General features: G+C 31.1%; 1 protein-coding gene across 1 annotated transcript in view; it reads right to left on the bottom strand.

The window, feature by feature from the left end:
* Positions 1 to 12,067: 12,067 nt before the first annotated feature.
* The window catches only part of LOC117177871 (leukocyte surface antigen CD53-like), a 33,193-nt gene continuing 31,129 nt past the window's right edge, over positions 12,068 to 14,131 (bottom strand). The window contains exon 5 of the mRNA XM_033368911.1: positions 12,068 to 12,265. Coding sequence (XP_033224802.1) covers positions 12,113 to 12,265 — 153 coding nt within the window. The 3' untranslated portion in view covers positions 12,068 to 12,112. The remainder of the gene's footprint in view (positions 12,266 to 14,131) is intronic.

The following is a 14,131-nucleotide window of genomic DNA, read 5'->3' as shown; positions in this document are numbered from 1 at the left end:
CCCTACTAGTAGCCGATCAGGCCCCGACTAGGATAAGTCGGGTCACCTGACAAGCGCCCGACTAATATACCGTGACGCTACTGGTTGGGGGCTAGTCAGATGACCCGACTAGCCCCCGACTTTAAGTGGGGTCGAATGGTTGGGAATAAGACTAGTTCCCCATTTGAATTTCTACAGGTGTGCCTTGTTTATTCTTAATGTATATGACACTATATTCTATTTTTTAAAATAAATACGAATAAATTACTTATATTAAGAATATGTTCGAATGAAGAAAAGTTATTTTCAGGCCTAGAGAATAAATAAATAATCCATAATAATTGAAAATTTTTAAGTTCCGCGCTAGTAGTAACTTTGTTCTACAAAACCATACAGTACCATAGGAAAATTGCATAAAAATTACAAAATAAATAAGAAAGACACTTTAAATTCATTTTTTCTTCATAGTGTAGAGTCAAGTAATAAATGAGACTTATTTACTTACGTATTATTTTGTTTAATGTAGGAAAAAGCGGCAAAATTGACGTAATTCAAATTTTAAAAAATTACAGATATTCAGAAGTTATAGAGATTAAAAAATAAATAACGAATACAGAACTGAATGAAAAAAATGCCGAAAATATATATTATTATCGAATTATAAAATTTTCAAATAACGACAAGATTTTTAATTAACAAAAATAAAATATCAAATTTCAGAATATCCAAAACTAAAATTCACCGACTTCAAGACCAACTTTTAAAATAAACGAATTATTAAGTTACCGACAAATGTTTTAATTCCCGAAATTTAGAATTTTGCAACATATTTAATTGATTATTAATTTATAAGTAATTAATAGAATTATAAATAAGGCAAACAATTTAATGAATCATTAATTAATAATTTATTAATTATTTTCGGAAATTTTAAATTTCGTCAAACTTAAATTACAGGTATAGAAATATTTATAAGAATTTAACAATTCGTTTATTTTATAATTTGGCAATTTTTTGTTGTTGCTAATTTATGATTTAATTATTCTTTCTTTCATTATTTTGTATATTCAAACACTTTAAAATATAGTGATGAAGAGCTATTTTTTTTTCTATTGCCGCTTTACAATATAATGTTACTATATAATAAATATAATTATTATATATATATATTTTATTTATATTTTATAAATAGTTTAATATTTGTATGCATCCAAATTTTTAAAAATTACCTTACTCTCTTCTATTTATTTATTTATTCATTCTACATGTATGTCTTCAGACTTTTACATTTGTTTCCCCTTTCCCCACTTAAAGCTAAAATACAATATTTGTGAGTATCAATAAAAATATTATGTTAACAATTTTGTTACTAATAACATATTAATTTAAATAGAGTTTCAGTCCCCTTAACACTACTATAACAGTGTCGTATCTTTCTTATGTTCCTAATAATACTTTGGCATAACATTTAAACAAGCATCACTAACTGTAAAGTCACAAAATTATATACGGCGCCTATCACGCAAATATCTTCATCATCTATTCCAGCAGTGAAGGAGGCTGATATTCTCATATTGAGGTTGCCCCAGCCCATAAGCCTTTTTTCGCCAGGTTCTAGGGACTTGAATAATAGATTAAACTTGTAAAACAAAAATAGATATTATTAACTGGGTATTCGCGTAGCCGACACAATACGCGATCGGACTAGTTCAGGGGTGAATACTCCTTGAGATCGTTTCAAGATCATTCGTTTCTCCTCCCACCCCCTGTCTTTCTGTTATCCTCTTCCCTTGTCCTCGTCAGTTTCTCCCACTCCCTCACATATTTACAAAGTTCTGATACTGGCTTCCTCCCCAAGATTGTCCAGATTGACTGCTTACACCCAAGATCACTCCACCTTTCCCAATGATCTCTTAAAGCTGCTTTCGTTGTATCACAGTTCAAAATATGTTCTAAGTTTTCTTGCAGCGACCCGCATAGCCTGAATTTCACTTCTGAGTAACCTTTACTTCCCGCCTTTCCGAGGTTACCACAGCGCATTCTTGCCCATATGACTTTGTCCCCGAAGGTTTTGCTATCGTCTTCCCAGTAGCTATAATCTCCCACCTCTCTGTCGATAAACTTATATCCCGGATTGAAACTGGATTTCTGGATTCTATTGATGTCTATTCTTTTTTCTCTGTCCTTCCCCTTCTTTAGATGCTCCACCAATTTTTCTTCAAACATTTCACTCTCGAAGATTTCATTCCCCAAAAGGTCTAACAGTTCTGCGCCCCCTTCCTCTTCTACCGCTGCAAGTAACTCCCTCCCCCAATTGGTCGTATTGCTGTTTCTAATCGCTCTAAGTTCTTTTTTCAGACAGATTTTAACTAGTCTATCTCCCTCTAGGTTGCAAATTCTACAACAAAACAAGAGAACCCTACGTTTTGCCTCAAAATATAGGCTTTCTTTCCCGCTTTCTTCCCTCCACAAGTAGTTAGGTGTATTTCTAGTGACTACCATCCCCATTTTAATTATCTTTCCCGGCACCCTTTCCATTTCATCCCTTCTAGTTAATCCCCAAATTTCCACTCCATAGGTTGCCCCAGATTTCCCCAGTGTATTTAAAACGTAGAGTCTACGTTTTAAGGACCTCAGCTCTGCTCTCATTATTAACTCCCATGCCGCGTTTGTTGCTTGAATTCCCTTCCCTGACATTTTTCTAACGTGATTCCCATAAGTGTTTCTTGAAGAGAACCAGAATCCCAAGTATTTAAAGCTGTTGACTACCTCAATTTCCGTACCGCAAATCATCCACTTCTCCTTGTTTTTTCTCTTGCCTCCCCCCTTAAATATAACTATTTTCGTTTTATCTACGTTAATCTCCACTTTGTTGTCCTTAAAGTATCTTTCTCCTATCCTGAGCATACTACTTAGTTCTTCTCCATCATTAGCAACAATAATTATATCATCGGCGTATTTTAAGCAATAAACTTTCTCGTTTCCTATTACCGTTCCCCCCTCACCCCTGGCTTCCCATTCCACGTCGATATCGTCAACGAATATGTTAAAAAAAACTGGACTGAGGGGACAACCCTGTCTTACCCCCCTCCCTGTTGCGAACCTACCTGTGATGCCCTCTCCCGCAATTATCTCATTCTCTGTATTCTTATATATGCTTTTTACCTAGTCATAAAACCTTCCTCTAATTCCTTTTTTCCACAATTTCTCCAGGAGCAGGTCTTTATCTACTGTATCAAACGCTGCTTTCAAGTCAATAAAGGCTGCATACAGCTTTCCTCCCTTGTTTTTAATTCTATTACCCACTAGTGAATTTAAAATAATTATTTGCTCCCTGGTCCCTCTCCTTCTTCTGAAACCCCCCTGGCTCTCTCTCAGTTTACCTTCCTCCTCTAACCAGCTATTGAGCCTGCATGTTATTATTCCCGCTAAAGTTTTGTACCCCACATCCAACAGTGCTATTCCCCTATAATTTTTGACATCATTTTCGTCCCCTCCCTTGTGGATTGGAAAAATTCGTGTGGTTCTCCAACCTTCCCTCAGCATCCCATTTTCCCATCCTTTTTGAATTATTACCCATAACTCTTTTTTCCAGATAGCCGGAAGATTTTTGATGAATTCAGCACTCAACTCATCCTCCCCAGCTGCGTTCCCGTTTTTAATCTTTTTAACTGCCGCTAGAAATTATCGATATTCAATATCCTTATCCATTGCGTCTATTTCCACCCATTCTTCCATTCTTCCCCATTGTCTATCCTTATCTCTTTCTACTTCGCCCCCCCCCCTCCCCAATAAGTTTCCCATATGCTGCAGCCAGTCATTACTTGAAATATTTGTATCCTTCCTTTTCCGTTTTCTTTTACAAGCATTCACACCTTTCCAGAATTCCCCCATATCCCTGCTCTCTCTAATTTTCTTTCCTTCTTCCTCCGATATTTCTCTCAATTTTTCTTTCATTATGTTTTCCATTTTCGTCCTTTCTCATTTGAATTCCATTTTCTTATCCTCTCCCCCATTTTTTAGGAAAATGTTTATTAAGTTGAATGTTTTATACCTCTGAATCTTATATTCTTCCCCAACCCAGTCATACTCATTCAGCTGTGAGCCTCCCACTTTTTTATCATCCCTAATTCCCTGGCTGCTTCTTTGATGATTTCTTTTAATTTCCTCAATCTTAAGTCTAAGTCCGTCACCTCTTCTACTTCAACCCACCTTTCCGCCATCATTTCTTCATAAGCTATTGTTTTCTCTGTGTCCCAAAATAACTTTTCCCTGATTTCCCCCCTTCCGTGTTCCTCCTCTCACTAGTTTTCCCCCACCTGAAGTTTTTCCCCTTTCGCCCCTCGGTCCCTTAATTGAAAGTTCCACTCCCAGGTGGTCGGAGTCAATCGTGGGCCAAATGTGGATCTTACTCAGAACATTATCTTTCCCCTCGTGTAAGACTAGATCAATTACCGAACCACCCCCTTCTCCCTGGTCTCCAACGTAAGTGGTGTCCCCCTCCCAATCTCCTTCGAAAGCTCCATTTGCTATAATTAAACCTTCTGAATCACAGAAATCTATCAGCCTCCTTCCCTCTTGGTTCACCTTTATATCCCTAGATTTTCTCAGGAACTTTTCATCTTCCTCTCCCGCTTGTCTGTCCCCCACTCTCGCATTGAAATCCCCGACAACTAAGATCTCTTCTCTGAATTCTCTTCCAACGTCTAATTTCTCTTTAATTTCGCTAAGGATCTTTTTCGTTCCAACATTATTGTAACTCGCAATCATTCTACACTTTTTGCCGTTGAATAATCTTATCCCTAAGACAACTGCGCCATTCGCCCAAGTCTCAATCCTAACTCCTTCCCCAAAATTTCTCTTGACGCCTATCAATATTCCCCCCTTGCCCCTTCCTTTTTATTATTTTTTATTGCTACCCTATGCTCCCATCTATATTCGCCGCCTATTTTATTCAGTTCATTAAACTTCATTTTAACTACCCAGGTTTCTAGCAATATAATAATTTCAAATTTTTTAACATCATTCCAAACCCTTTTTATTTTGTTCCCTTTTAATCCCACAATATTCCAACAGGTAGCCTTAATGAAACCATTGCCCTCACCCCCGTACAATAATCAGCTAATATTACCATTATTATTTACGTTATTTGTCTCGCTGCCCTTGTTACCTGTACCCGCTCGCTTTCTTCTTCCTTCAGCATCCATTTTTTCTAGAGTCGTGGACTCCTCGCTCCACTGATACCAGTTTCCGTCAATCTAGATCTTTTGCTGGAAATGCTTAACATGCACTGATCTGCCTTGACTTGTCGCCTCGGTTGCTAGGGCATTTAACCATTCGTTTACGTTCTTCTGCCTCCAAATGAAATCATCTGTGACCACGATCGATGCTCTCTTTGATATCCTAATTTGTCTCTTTGTCATTAGCGATCTTTTCTGCATGTGATTCGCCAGCGACAACAGTACCCCACCTTCAGCCAGTTCAGTCGCAGAAGTCACGGTAATACTCAGGCCAGTTTGCTCCTTTACCAAAGAACGAAAATCCAGAGCTTCCACACCCGTTTGTTCGGCCAGCCCCTTCACTAAAATATCATTCCTGCTTTTTTCCCTCATCTTTTTCTCGTAGGCCCATACCCCTTTTTTTAGTTTTTCCGGAGCATTTTTGATAAGAGATAGCCCTTCCAGTGGATCTGTCTAGATGTTGGAGTTCGAAACTCCTTTGTTTGGCTCGCTTGATGCAGTTCTCTCGTCGACTACTTTTTCGATAGCGTCAGCTCCCCCTCTAGTGTCCCTTACCAAAACTTCAGACTGATCATTTTCGCCCCTTTCCAACAACTTTGCGCACTCAAATAGTTTACTTGACACTTTCTGAAAACCTTCAGCCATCCAATTCTTCAAGGCCACCATCGAAGTTTGCAAGCTGTTTACTTTTTTCTGTAAAACGTCCAGTTTTTCAATAAAGACTCCAGTGGCTATTTTATTAGCGCTCTCGACCGTTGCATCAGTTCCCACCACCGGCTGTAGTTTGCCGGTCATTGCGGTCATTGCGTTCCGGCACTTGTTGTCCAATTGTTTTAACTCGAAGGCCCACAACTTTTTTAGCCTACCCTCACTCTCATTCAGCACCTCCCTCCATTTTTCTTGGCACTTACCACAGTCAAGACATTCCCTACTGGTCCCCGCATCTGCGAATTCTTCCGATTCTTCTGAGGCCTCTTTTCCCCTATGGTGGCCCTTTGACACTGGCCCCTCCTCTTCTTTGGTATTACAGATGCTATCCTGGTCATTCTCACTTTCGAGCACATCCCCTGTCTCCTTCGCAAAATTGGCGCTTCCATAGTACCTTGGAGGAGTTCTACTCAGTCTTTCCCTTGTTTCAAAGACCTGTGTTTTATCATCTTTCGCGTTCCCACTTCTCAAAAAATAATTAATTATTTTCCCTGTCCCTTTTCACGCTTCCTGGGGCGCCCTCTATTCTTTTTTGTTTGAGCTCCAGTTTCTTCCCATAGATTCCGCATCCTCAGGGTTCTCATCTGCCGCTAGCGCTAGACCCATCGATCCATCTAGCGGAACTTCCGTGTAATCATTTGTAAAGGGCTCTGCTTCGTTGGCGGAAAGGATTCCTTCCCACTGTCCTCAACCTCGCTGTCCGCCATATTCCTAACCTTGAGGGCAAGTTACTTCCAAAATAACTCCGTTACTAAGAGAAGAAAAACAGTCCCCGCCCGAATTATTATCTCCTCGCGTTCAGAAGACACTTAGAAAACATCTGCAGCACAACGCGTGTTTCTGGATCAAAGATAACCGTCAATCAAAGCAAAAAATTACGGACCGACGCCAAGCTGCAACTCACTCCTTGCGATCCCAGTGCCCCCCTACTATCTTCTAAATTTTCCCCGCAATTTTAAGAAAATTTGTTTATTCTCTTGAAAACATTCAAAATTATTTTCAGTTCTACTAAATATTTCTTGAACTTACCCGATTTTTCTTTGTTTTTATTTTGTAATCTTCTAAACTATTTTTAGAAATTTTAGAAAATCGTTTGTTATGTTTAAAAACCTTTTTTAATTTTCTCTTATACTTCACTGTTAAAAATGAAAAATTATTTAAAACTTCCACACGAATATAAGGAAAATTCTTCTTGTTTTTTAATTTTGTCAGACCTTCTAAGCCTTCTAATTTCTAAAAATTATTCAAATTTTTTCTGCATTTTTTATTTATTCTGCAAGATTTTAAAAATTGCCCTAAAATCTGTCAGCTTCTTATTTGACCATTTTTTGAAATTTTCTAAAATCTTTTTAAATAATTTCTTCAAATTAATTTTTCGAAATGAAAAATTATTTTAATTTATCCTAGAAACCTGAAAAAAATATCTTTCATTTTCGTGAAACTTAAAAAATTTAGAAAAAAAACTTTGAAAGTTTTATTTATTTTTGAAACGTTTCAAAACTTTTGAATATCTCTCAAATTTTTTCCAAAATTATGTAATATAACAAAATTGCAAAATTTTACTTGAAAATCCTTCAAACCCTTTTTAAAAATGCAAACATCTCCCATGGATTTCAAGAACTTTTTTCACATTCTGACAAAATTCAGTTTACCTAAAAAATTTGTAAAACTTGAACAAAAAAAAATTGTCTCAATCTCTTCTATATACTTTTAGCTCGCATTTTAAAATCTTTAAAACTTAAAATTATGCTTTTAAAATAAAGCCGAAACCATTTCTCCTCAGATCTTTTATAATTATTAAAAAGCTTCTAACTCTTTTATTCGGGGTCTTCGGGTATTTTCATATAAGGTATAATGATATATAATGTAGAATATTGAAAAATTGAAGTTTTGTAAAATGCAAAGTTGAAAAAATATTAATATGAAAACTTTGGAAATTTGACTAATTATAGAAATAAAACATTACAGGGGCCATATCTGGGCCAGACCGGGTGCCCATTTTGGATGACCAGATCTGGGCCGGGTCAGGTAGGGCGTTTCATTTAAGGTCTGGCGCTAGACCGATAACCCTGTCGGACCCACATTTTTCCCAATCGGGGCCCGACCGGCGCCACACCAAAATTTCTGCACGGGTACTGTTGAAAATTGAAAAAAAATTTTAACGGTTGCCCATTTTACTGTTGAAAATTTAAGACAATTTAGTTTTGATTACTTTAGTTACTTAAGTGTACAGAATTGAACTTTTCAAAATCCAACTAAAGTAAAAATTCATCTGGTGAAAATTGAAACTAGGATTTTAACTATCGACAATCCAACAATTGAAAATTTAAAAAAAATTCTTAACGGTTGAAAATTTAAGAGTTAACAATTCAACATTTATAAATTGAAGAGAATTAAAAATTGAATTTATGAGTTTAATTTTCTAGGGTCTACAATTGAACTTTGGAAAAATAAAGAAAATTGCAAATAAACGAAAATTGAAAATTCAACTGTTAAAAATTGAATCAAGTTAAAATTTTAATTTTCAACAACCGGCAATCCAGCTTTTGAAAATTAAAAAAATAATAATAATTTTCAACGGTCGAAAACTGGAAATAATTGAAAATTAAAGAAAATGTAATTTTCAACAACTGACAAAATTGTATTTTTAACAATTGTAAATTAAAGAAAATTTAGTTTTCAACAGTTCAAAATTGAAAATTCAACTGTTGAAGATTAAAGAAAAACTGATTTTCAAAATGAAAGAAAATTTAAATTTCATTGATTGACACTTGAATTTATAATAATAACAAATTGAAGAATATGGAATTTCCAACAGTTGAAAAATGAAGATAATTTAAAATACAACTGTTGAAATTCAAAGAAATTGATTTGTCAACAGTTGAAAATTAAAAGAAATTGAATTTTCAACAGTTGGAAATTGAATTTATAACAAATGAAAGTTTAAGAAAATGGAAGTTTCAACAGTTGAAAATTGGAAATAATTGAAAATGAAAGAAAATGTAATTTTCAACAATTGAAAATTGGAAATAATTGAAAATTAAAGAAAATTTAATTTTCAACAGCTGACAATATTGTATTTTTAATAATTATAAATTGAAGAAAATTTAGTTTTCAACAGTTCTAAATTGAAAATTCAACTTTTGAAGATTAAAGAAAAATTAATTTTCCAAATTAAAGAAAAATTAATTTTCATTGGTTGACATTTGAATTTATAATAATAACATATTGGAGAATATGGAATTTCCAACAGTTGAAAAATGATGATAATTAAAAATACAACCGTTGAAAATTCAAAGAAATTGAATTTTCTACAATTGAAAATTTAAAAAAAAATTCAACGGTTGACAAGTAAAGTTATAATGAAAAATTGAAGAAAATGGAAATTTCAACAGTTGAAAATTGGAAATAATCGAAAATTAAAGAAAATTTACTTTTCATCGGTTGACACTTGAGTTTAAAGTAATAAAAAATTGAAGAATACGGAATTTGCAACAGCTGAAAAATGAAGATAATTAAAAATAGAACTGAATTGAATAGAACTGAAAATTGAATTTATTAAAAATTGAAGAAAATGGAATTTTTAAACATTGACAACTGAATTGATAACAATTGAAAATGGACGCAAAAGGAATATCTTACATTCAAAATTTGAAAAAAAATTTAACGGTGGGCAATTGAATTGATAATGGAAAATGAAAGAAAATAGAATTTTCAACAGTTGAAATTTGAAAAAAATTAACGGTTGATAATTGAATTTATAATGGAAAATTGAAGAAAATGAAATTTTCAACAGTTGAAAATTGAAAAAATTGAAAATGAAAGAAAATGTAATTTTCAACCGCTGGAAATTAAATTGATTGAAAATTGGAAAAAACGCAATTTTTTAAGTTTGAGAATTCACTTGAAAAAAGTGAGAATTAACGAAAACGGAATGTTCTGCAATTGAAAATAAAAAAATAAAATTTCAACGGTTGGCAATTAAAGTTATAATAGAAAATTGAAGAAAATGGACATTTGAACAGTTGAAAATTAAAGAAAACGTAATTTTCAAAGGCTGACAATATTGCATTTTTAACAATCGTAATTTGAAGAAAATTTAGGTTTTAACAGTTCAAATTAAAAGTTCTACTGTTTAAAATGAAAGAAAAATTGATTTTCAAAATGAAAGAAAATTTAATTTTCATCGGTTGAAACTTGAATTTATAAAAATAACAAATTGAAGAATCTGGATTTTCCAACAGTTGACAAATGAAGATAATTAACAATACAACTGTTGAAAATTAAATTTATAACAAATGAAAATAGAAGAAAATGGAATTTTAAAATTTTGGCAAATGAATTTATAACAACTGAAAATTGACGAAAAAGTTATTTTCAACAGTTGAAATTTGAAAAAAAATAACGGTTGACAATTGAATTTATAATGTAAAATTGAAGAAAATGTAATTTTCAACAGTTGAAAATTGTAAATAATTGAAAATTGAAGAAAATGTAATTTTCAACAGCTGACAATATTGTATTTTTGACAGTTGTAAATTGAAGAAAGTGTAGTTTTCAACTGTTGAAAATTGCAGATGACTGAAAATTCAACCGTTAAAAAGTACAAAAAAATTAATTTTTAACAGTTGAAAATTGAATTTATAACAATTGGAAATAGGAAAAAATGGAATTTTCAACAGATCAAAATTCAAAACAATTGAAAATTCAACTGTTGGGAATGAAAGAAAATGTACTTTTCATCAATTAATAATTGAATTTATGAAAATTGAAAAATGAAGAGAATGGTATTTTTAAATTTTGGCAATTGAATTTATAACAATTGAAAATTAACGAAAAAGTTATTTTCAACATTTGAAATTTGAAAAAAATGTTAACGGTTGACAATTGAATTTATAATGTAAAATTGAAGAAAATGTAATTTTCAAAAATTGAAAATTGAAGAAAATGTAATTTTCAACAGCTGAAAATATTGTATTTTTGACAGTTGTAAATTGAAGAAAGTGTAGTTTTCAACTGTTGAAAATTGCAGATGGCTGAAAATTCAACTGTGAAAAAGTACAAAAAATTTAATTTTCAACAGTTGAAAATTGAATTTATAACAATTGAAAATTGAAAATAATTGAAAATTAGAGAAAATTTAATTTTCAACGGCTGACAATATTGTATTTTTAAACATTGAAAATTGAAGAAAATTAAGTTTTCAACCGTTTAAAATTGAAAACAACTGAAAATTTACCTATTGAAAATTGCAGAGAATTAAAGAAAAATGAACATTGATATTTCAACTGTTGAAGATTCAAGAAAAAAGCAAATTTTGATCAAAAAGCATTGTAAATTTTACATTTACACAATTGTACATGAGAATTCATTAAACAATTCAATGAATAAAATATTTTTGGAAAAAAATCATTTTTTTAACGGATCACCAATATTAACAAGTAATGTAGTTTTGGAAAAAATGAATATATTTCGAAGAAAGTTAAAAATTCTGAATTTTTAAAAAAGAAACAACTTTTCTGTGTCAACTTTTTTTTAATCTCACATATTTTAAAAATAAATTTTAAAAATACGGTATTTCAAACAAAAATTTTCTTAATTTTTGTCAAAAAAACATTTTCCAAAAACTACTTAAACCGGGTCTAAAAAATTTTCAAATGCCAAAAGGATCTCATACACTAATTTTCATGCTTTTGTAACAATTAAAGCAAAATTTAAGTGTGTCGCATAGATTAAATTAGGCGATAAATTTGATGATTATTAAATTTGTTTATAATTATAAACAGATTTAATAAGCAAATTATTTGAAGAAATACTTTCTATAACTGTTTGGTCACATTATAGGTATTAAAAAAATGCGATTTAAAAACATATTTCTGCATTTTGCTTTTATTTTATTCGCTGGTCAAAATTTAATTAAATGACATTTTGTAAGTTATCAATAAATAACTTTTCTCGTAAAATAATAAAATAAATGATTTAATCATTTTGTGTAAATTAGAGCCTGCTAAAATTTCTATCTTAATCCTACACTTAATATAAATTTTTTTAAGCATTTTGTTCAAAATGGCAGTCAATTAAAAATGCATGGAAATGGCAATGGCTATAGTTTTAACATAATTTTATAATAGTAATTTTTCTTTTTTCTAAAATCTACTTTCTTGTATAAAAATTAGATATTAAATCTAAAATGATCTCAATGTTTTAGATTTCAATGTCTGATTATCCGCATCAGAGTCTTTAGCACTCCTTGCTGTCTCCAGTATTTCTTGCTTTCTTTTCTCTTTTTTTTTCCTGACGGCTTTCAGGTAACATGCAGCGGCAATTAAAAAGCATATCTGTAAAAAATAGAAAACGATAAAAAATTAGCAAAAAAAGGGTTTCCTAGTCAATTGAGACTAATATAACGACAATTTCCTTATCGTTACAACCTTTGGTTCCCAACTTCACTTTGTAGGAATGTAGGCTATAATCCTATTTCCTATATATAAAAACTTGTAACTTCCATTAGTAACGCATGGAGGCGAAATCTTACATGGTCAAGTTAATGACGTAGATTATTCTACGGCGACATCTTTCTTCATCATATATAATTAATCGAAATAAAAAACTAGATTTCTACTTTTATCGATCGCCGATAAATATTTCCGTTTAGTGTCTTTTTAATTTTTAATTTTCACTTTCAATAACAGCTGTTATTTTTAATAAATTATTATCATGTATAAATTGAAGTAACATAATTTAATTATTGACTTAAAGTTTCTATAATGGAATATTGAATATAATTTGAATATTAAAAGTTAGTTTATATTTGCAATTATATAGTTTCAATTAGATAATTTTTCAAATGATTCTGATGTACTGAAATGTGTATTTGCATTCGATTTTTCAAATCATACGGAAATACGTTTGATTCTTTTCTGAAATTAGTATCAAAAGTTACCAATAAAACAAATTTGCAAAAATGAATGTGATATTAAAAGAAAATGTAGAGTACAAATTATTTCTATGTTTGAATCAAAATAATTGTTTAATGCTTTTTATGTTATCATTTATGAAAAAATCAATTAATTGTTAGATGACTAATTTTTCCACAACATCGAACTAGATAAAGATTCAATTATAACTTTTTTTTAAAAAGTAGGTATTTTATGTTTTACAATCATTTTTTCTTAACATTTTGCTACCATATTAAAACTCCAGAGTTTTTAAGATGATAAAAATGTTTTCTTTTTTTACATCTGGTTAATCTTTTTTTTTTAATTTTCGAAGAGATAAGTAAAATAAAATTATTGAAAAAACTTATTTTAAGAATTAGAACAATAGAAGGGTCTTAATAATTTCGAAAGTTTTTGAGATTAAGTTTTTCTGAACAGTTATGGAAAAATTTTAAGCAGTTAATATTTCATTTTGAAATAATAATGTTAAATTTTAATGATTTCAAAATTGTTTAAAAAACACATATAGAAGATTTTAAGACAACTATTTCCATTTTCCACGATTTAATTTAAATGCAGGTAAACTTAATTTTTTAGGGCGTCAAGAGAAGGAAAAATATATGGTTTAGATTTATGGGAAAATTTGAAACAATTTTTTTAAGATGAGTTATACAAAACGTTTCAAATTATTTCATAAAATTTAAAAAGAGGGTTTAGGTTCCCAAAACAATTTCTTTCGATTTCTTAATTTGAAAAATGACCTTTAGGAGAAAATTCAAACAGATTTTGAAACATCAAATATTTCCTTAAATTTCGAAAAATAGTAGAAGGTTTTAAAGCAAAATGTTTCAATTTGGTAACATTAAAAAATAAAAAATAAAATAAACCTCGAAATTCTATAAATATAGCGAAGATTAAAGGAGAATAAAGAAGGTTTTTGAACCACAAAAGATTAGAAAAATTCAGATTTATGCGAAAGTTTTTAAACAAAAAGAAAGCCAAACGTTAAAAACGCAAAGCCTGGACACTAATGTTTTTTTTCCAAATTAAAAATTGTGAACAAAATGTGTGGAAAACTAAAAACCTTTATGGTAAAGTATCACATGCCCTTAATTAAAATAACTTCGAAAGATCTCAAGTGAAGAAATAAATGTTATTAGTGTTCCTAGGAAAATTGGGGATTTTTAAGGAAGCGTTTTAAATTTGAAATAACTTTTCAAAATTTCAAAAAAAATTCCAGTCAGATAAAATTATTTTTAAGAATTT

Source organism: Belonocnema kinseyi, chromosome 8 (genome assembly GCF_010883055.1).
Source record: "Belonocnema kinseyi isolate 2016_QV_RU_SX_M_011 chromosome 8, B_treatae_v1, whole genome shotgun sequence".
Classification (NCBI taxonomy): domain Eukaryota; kingdom Metazoa; phylum Arthropoda; class Insecta; order Hymenoptera; family Cynipidae; genus Belonocnema; species Belonocnema kinseyi.
This window is presented reverse-complemented; position numbering and strand designations above follow the sequence as displayed.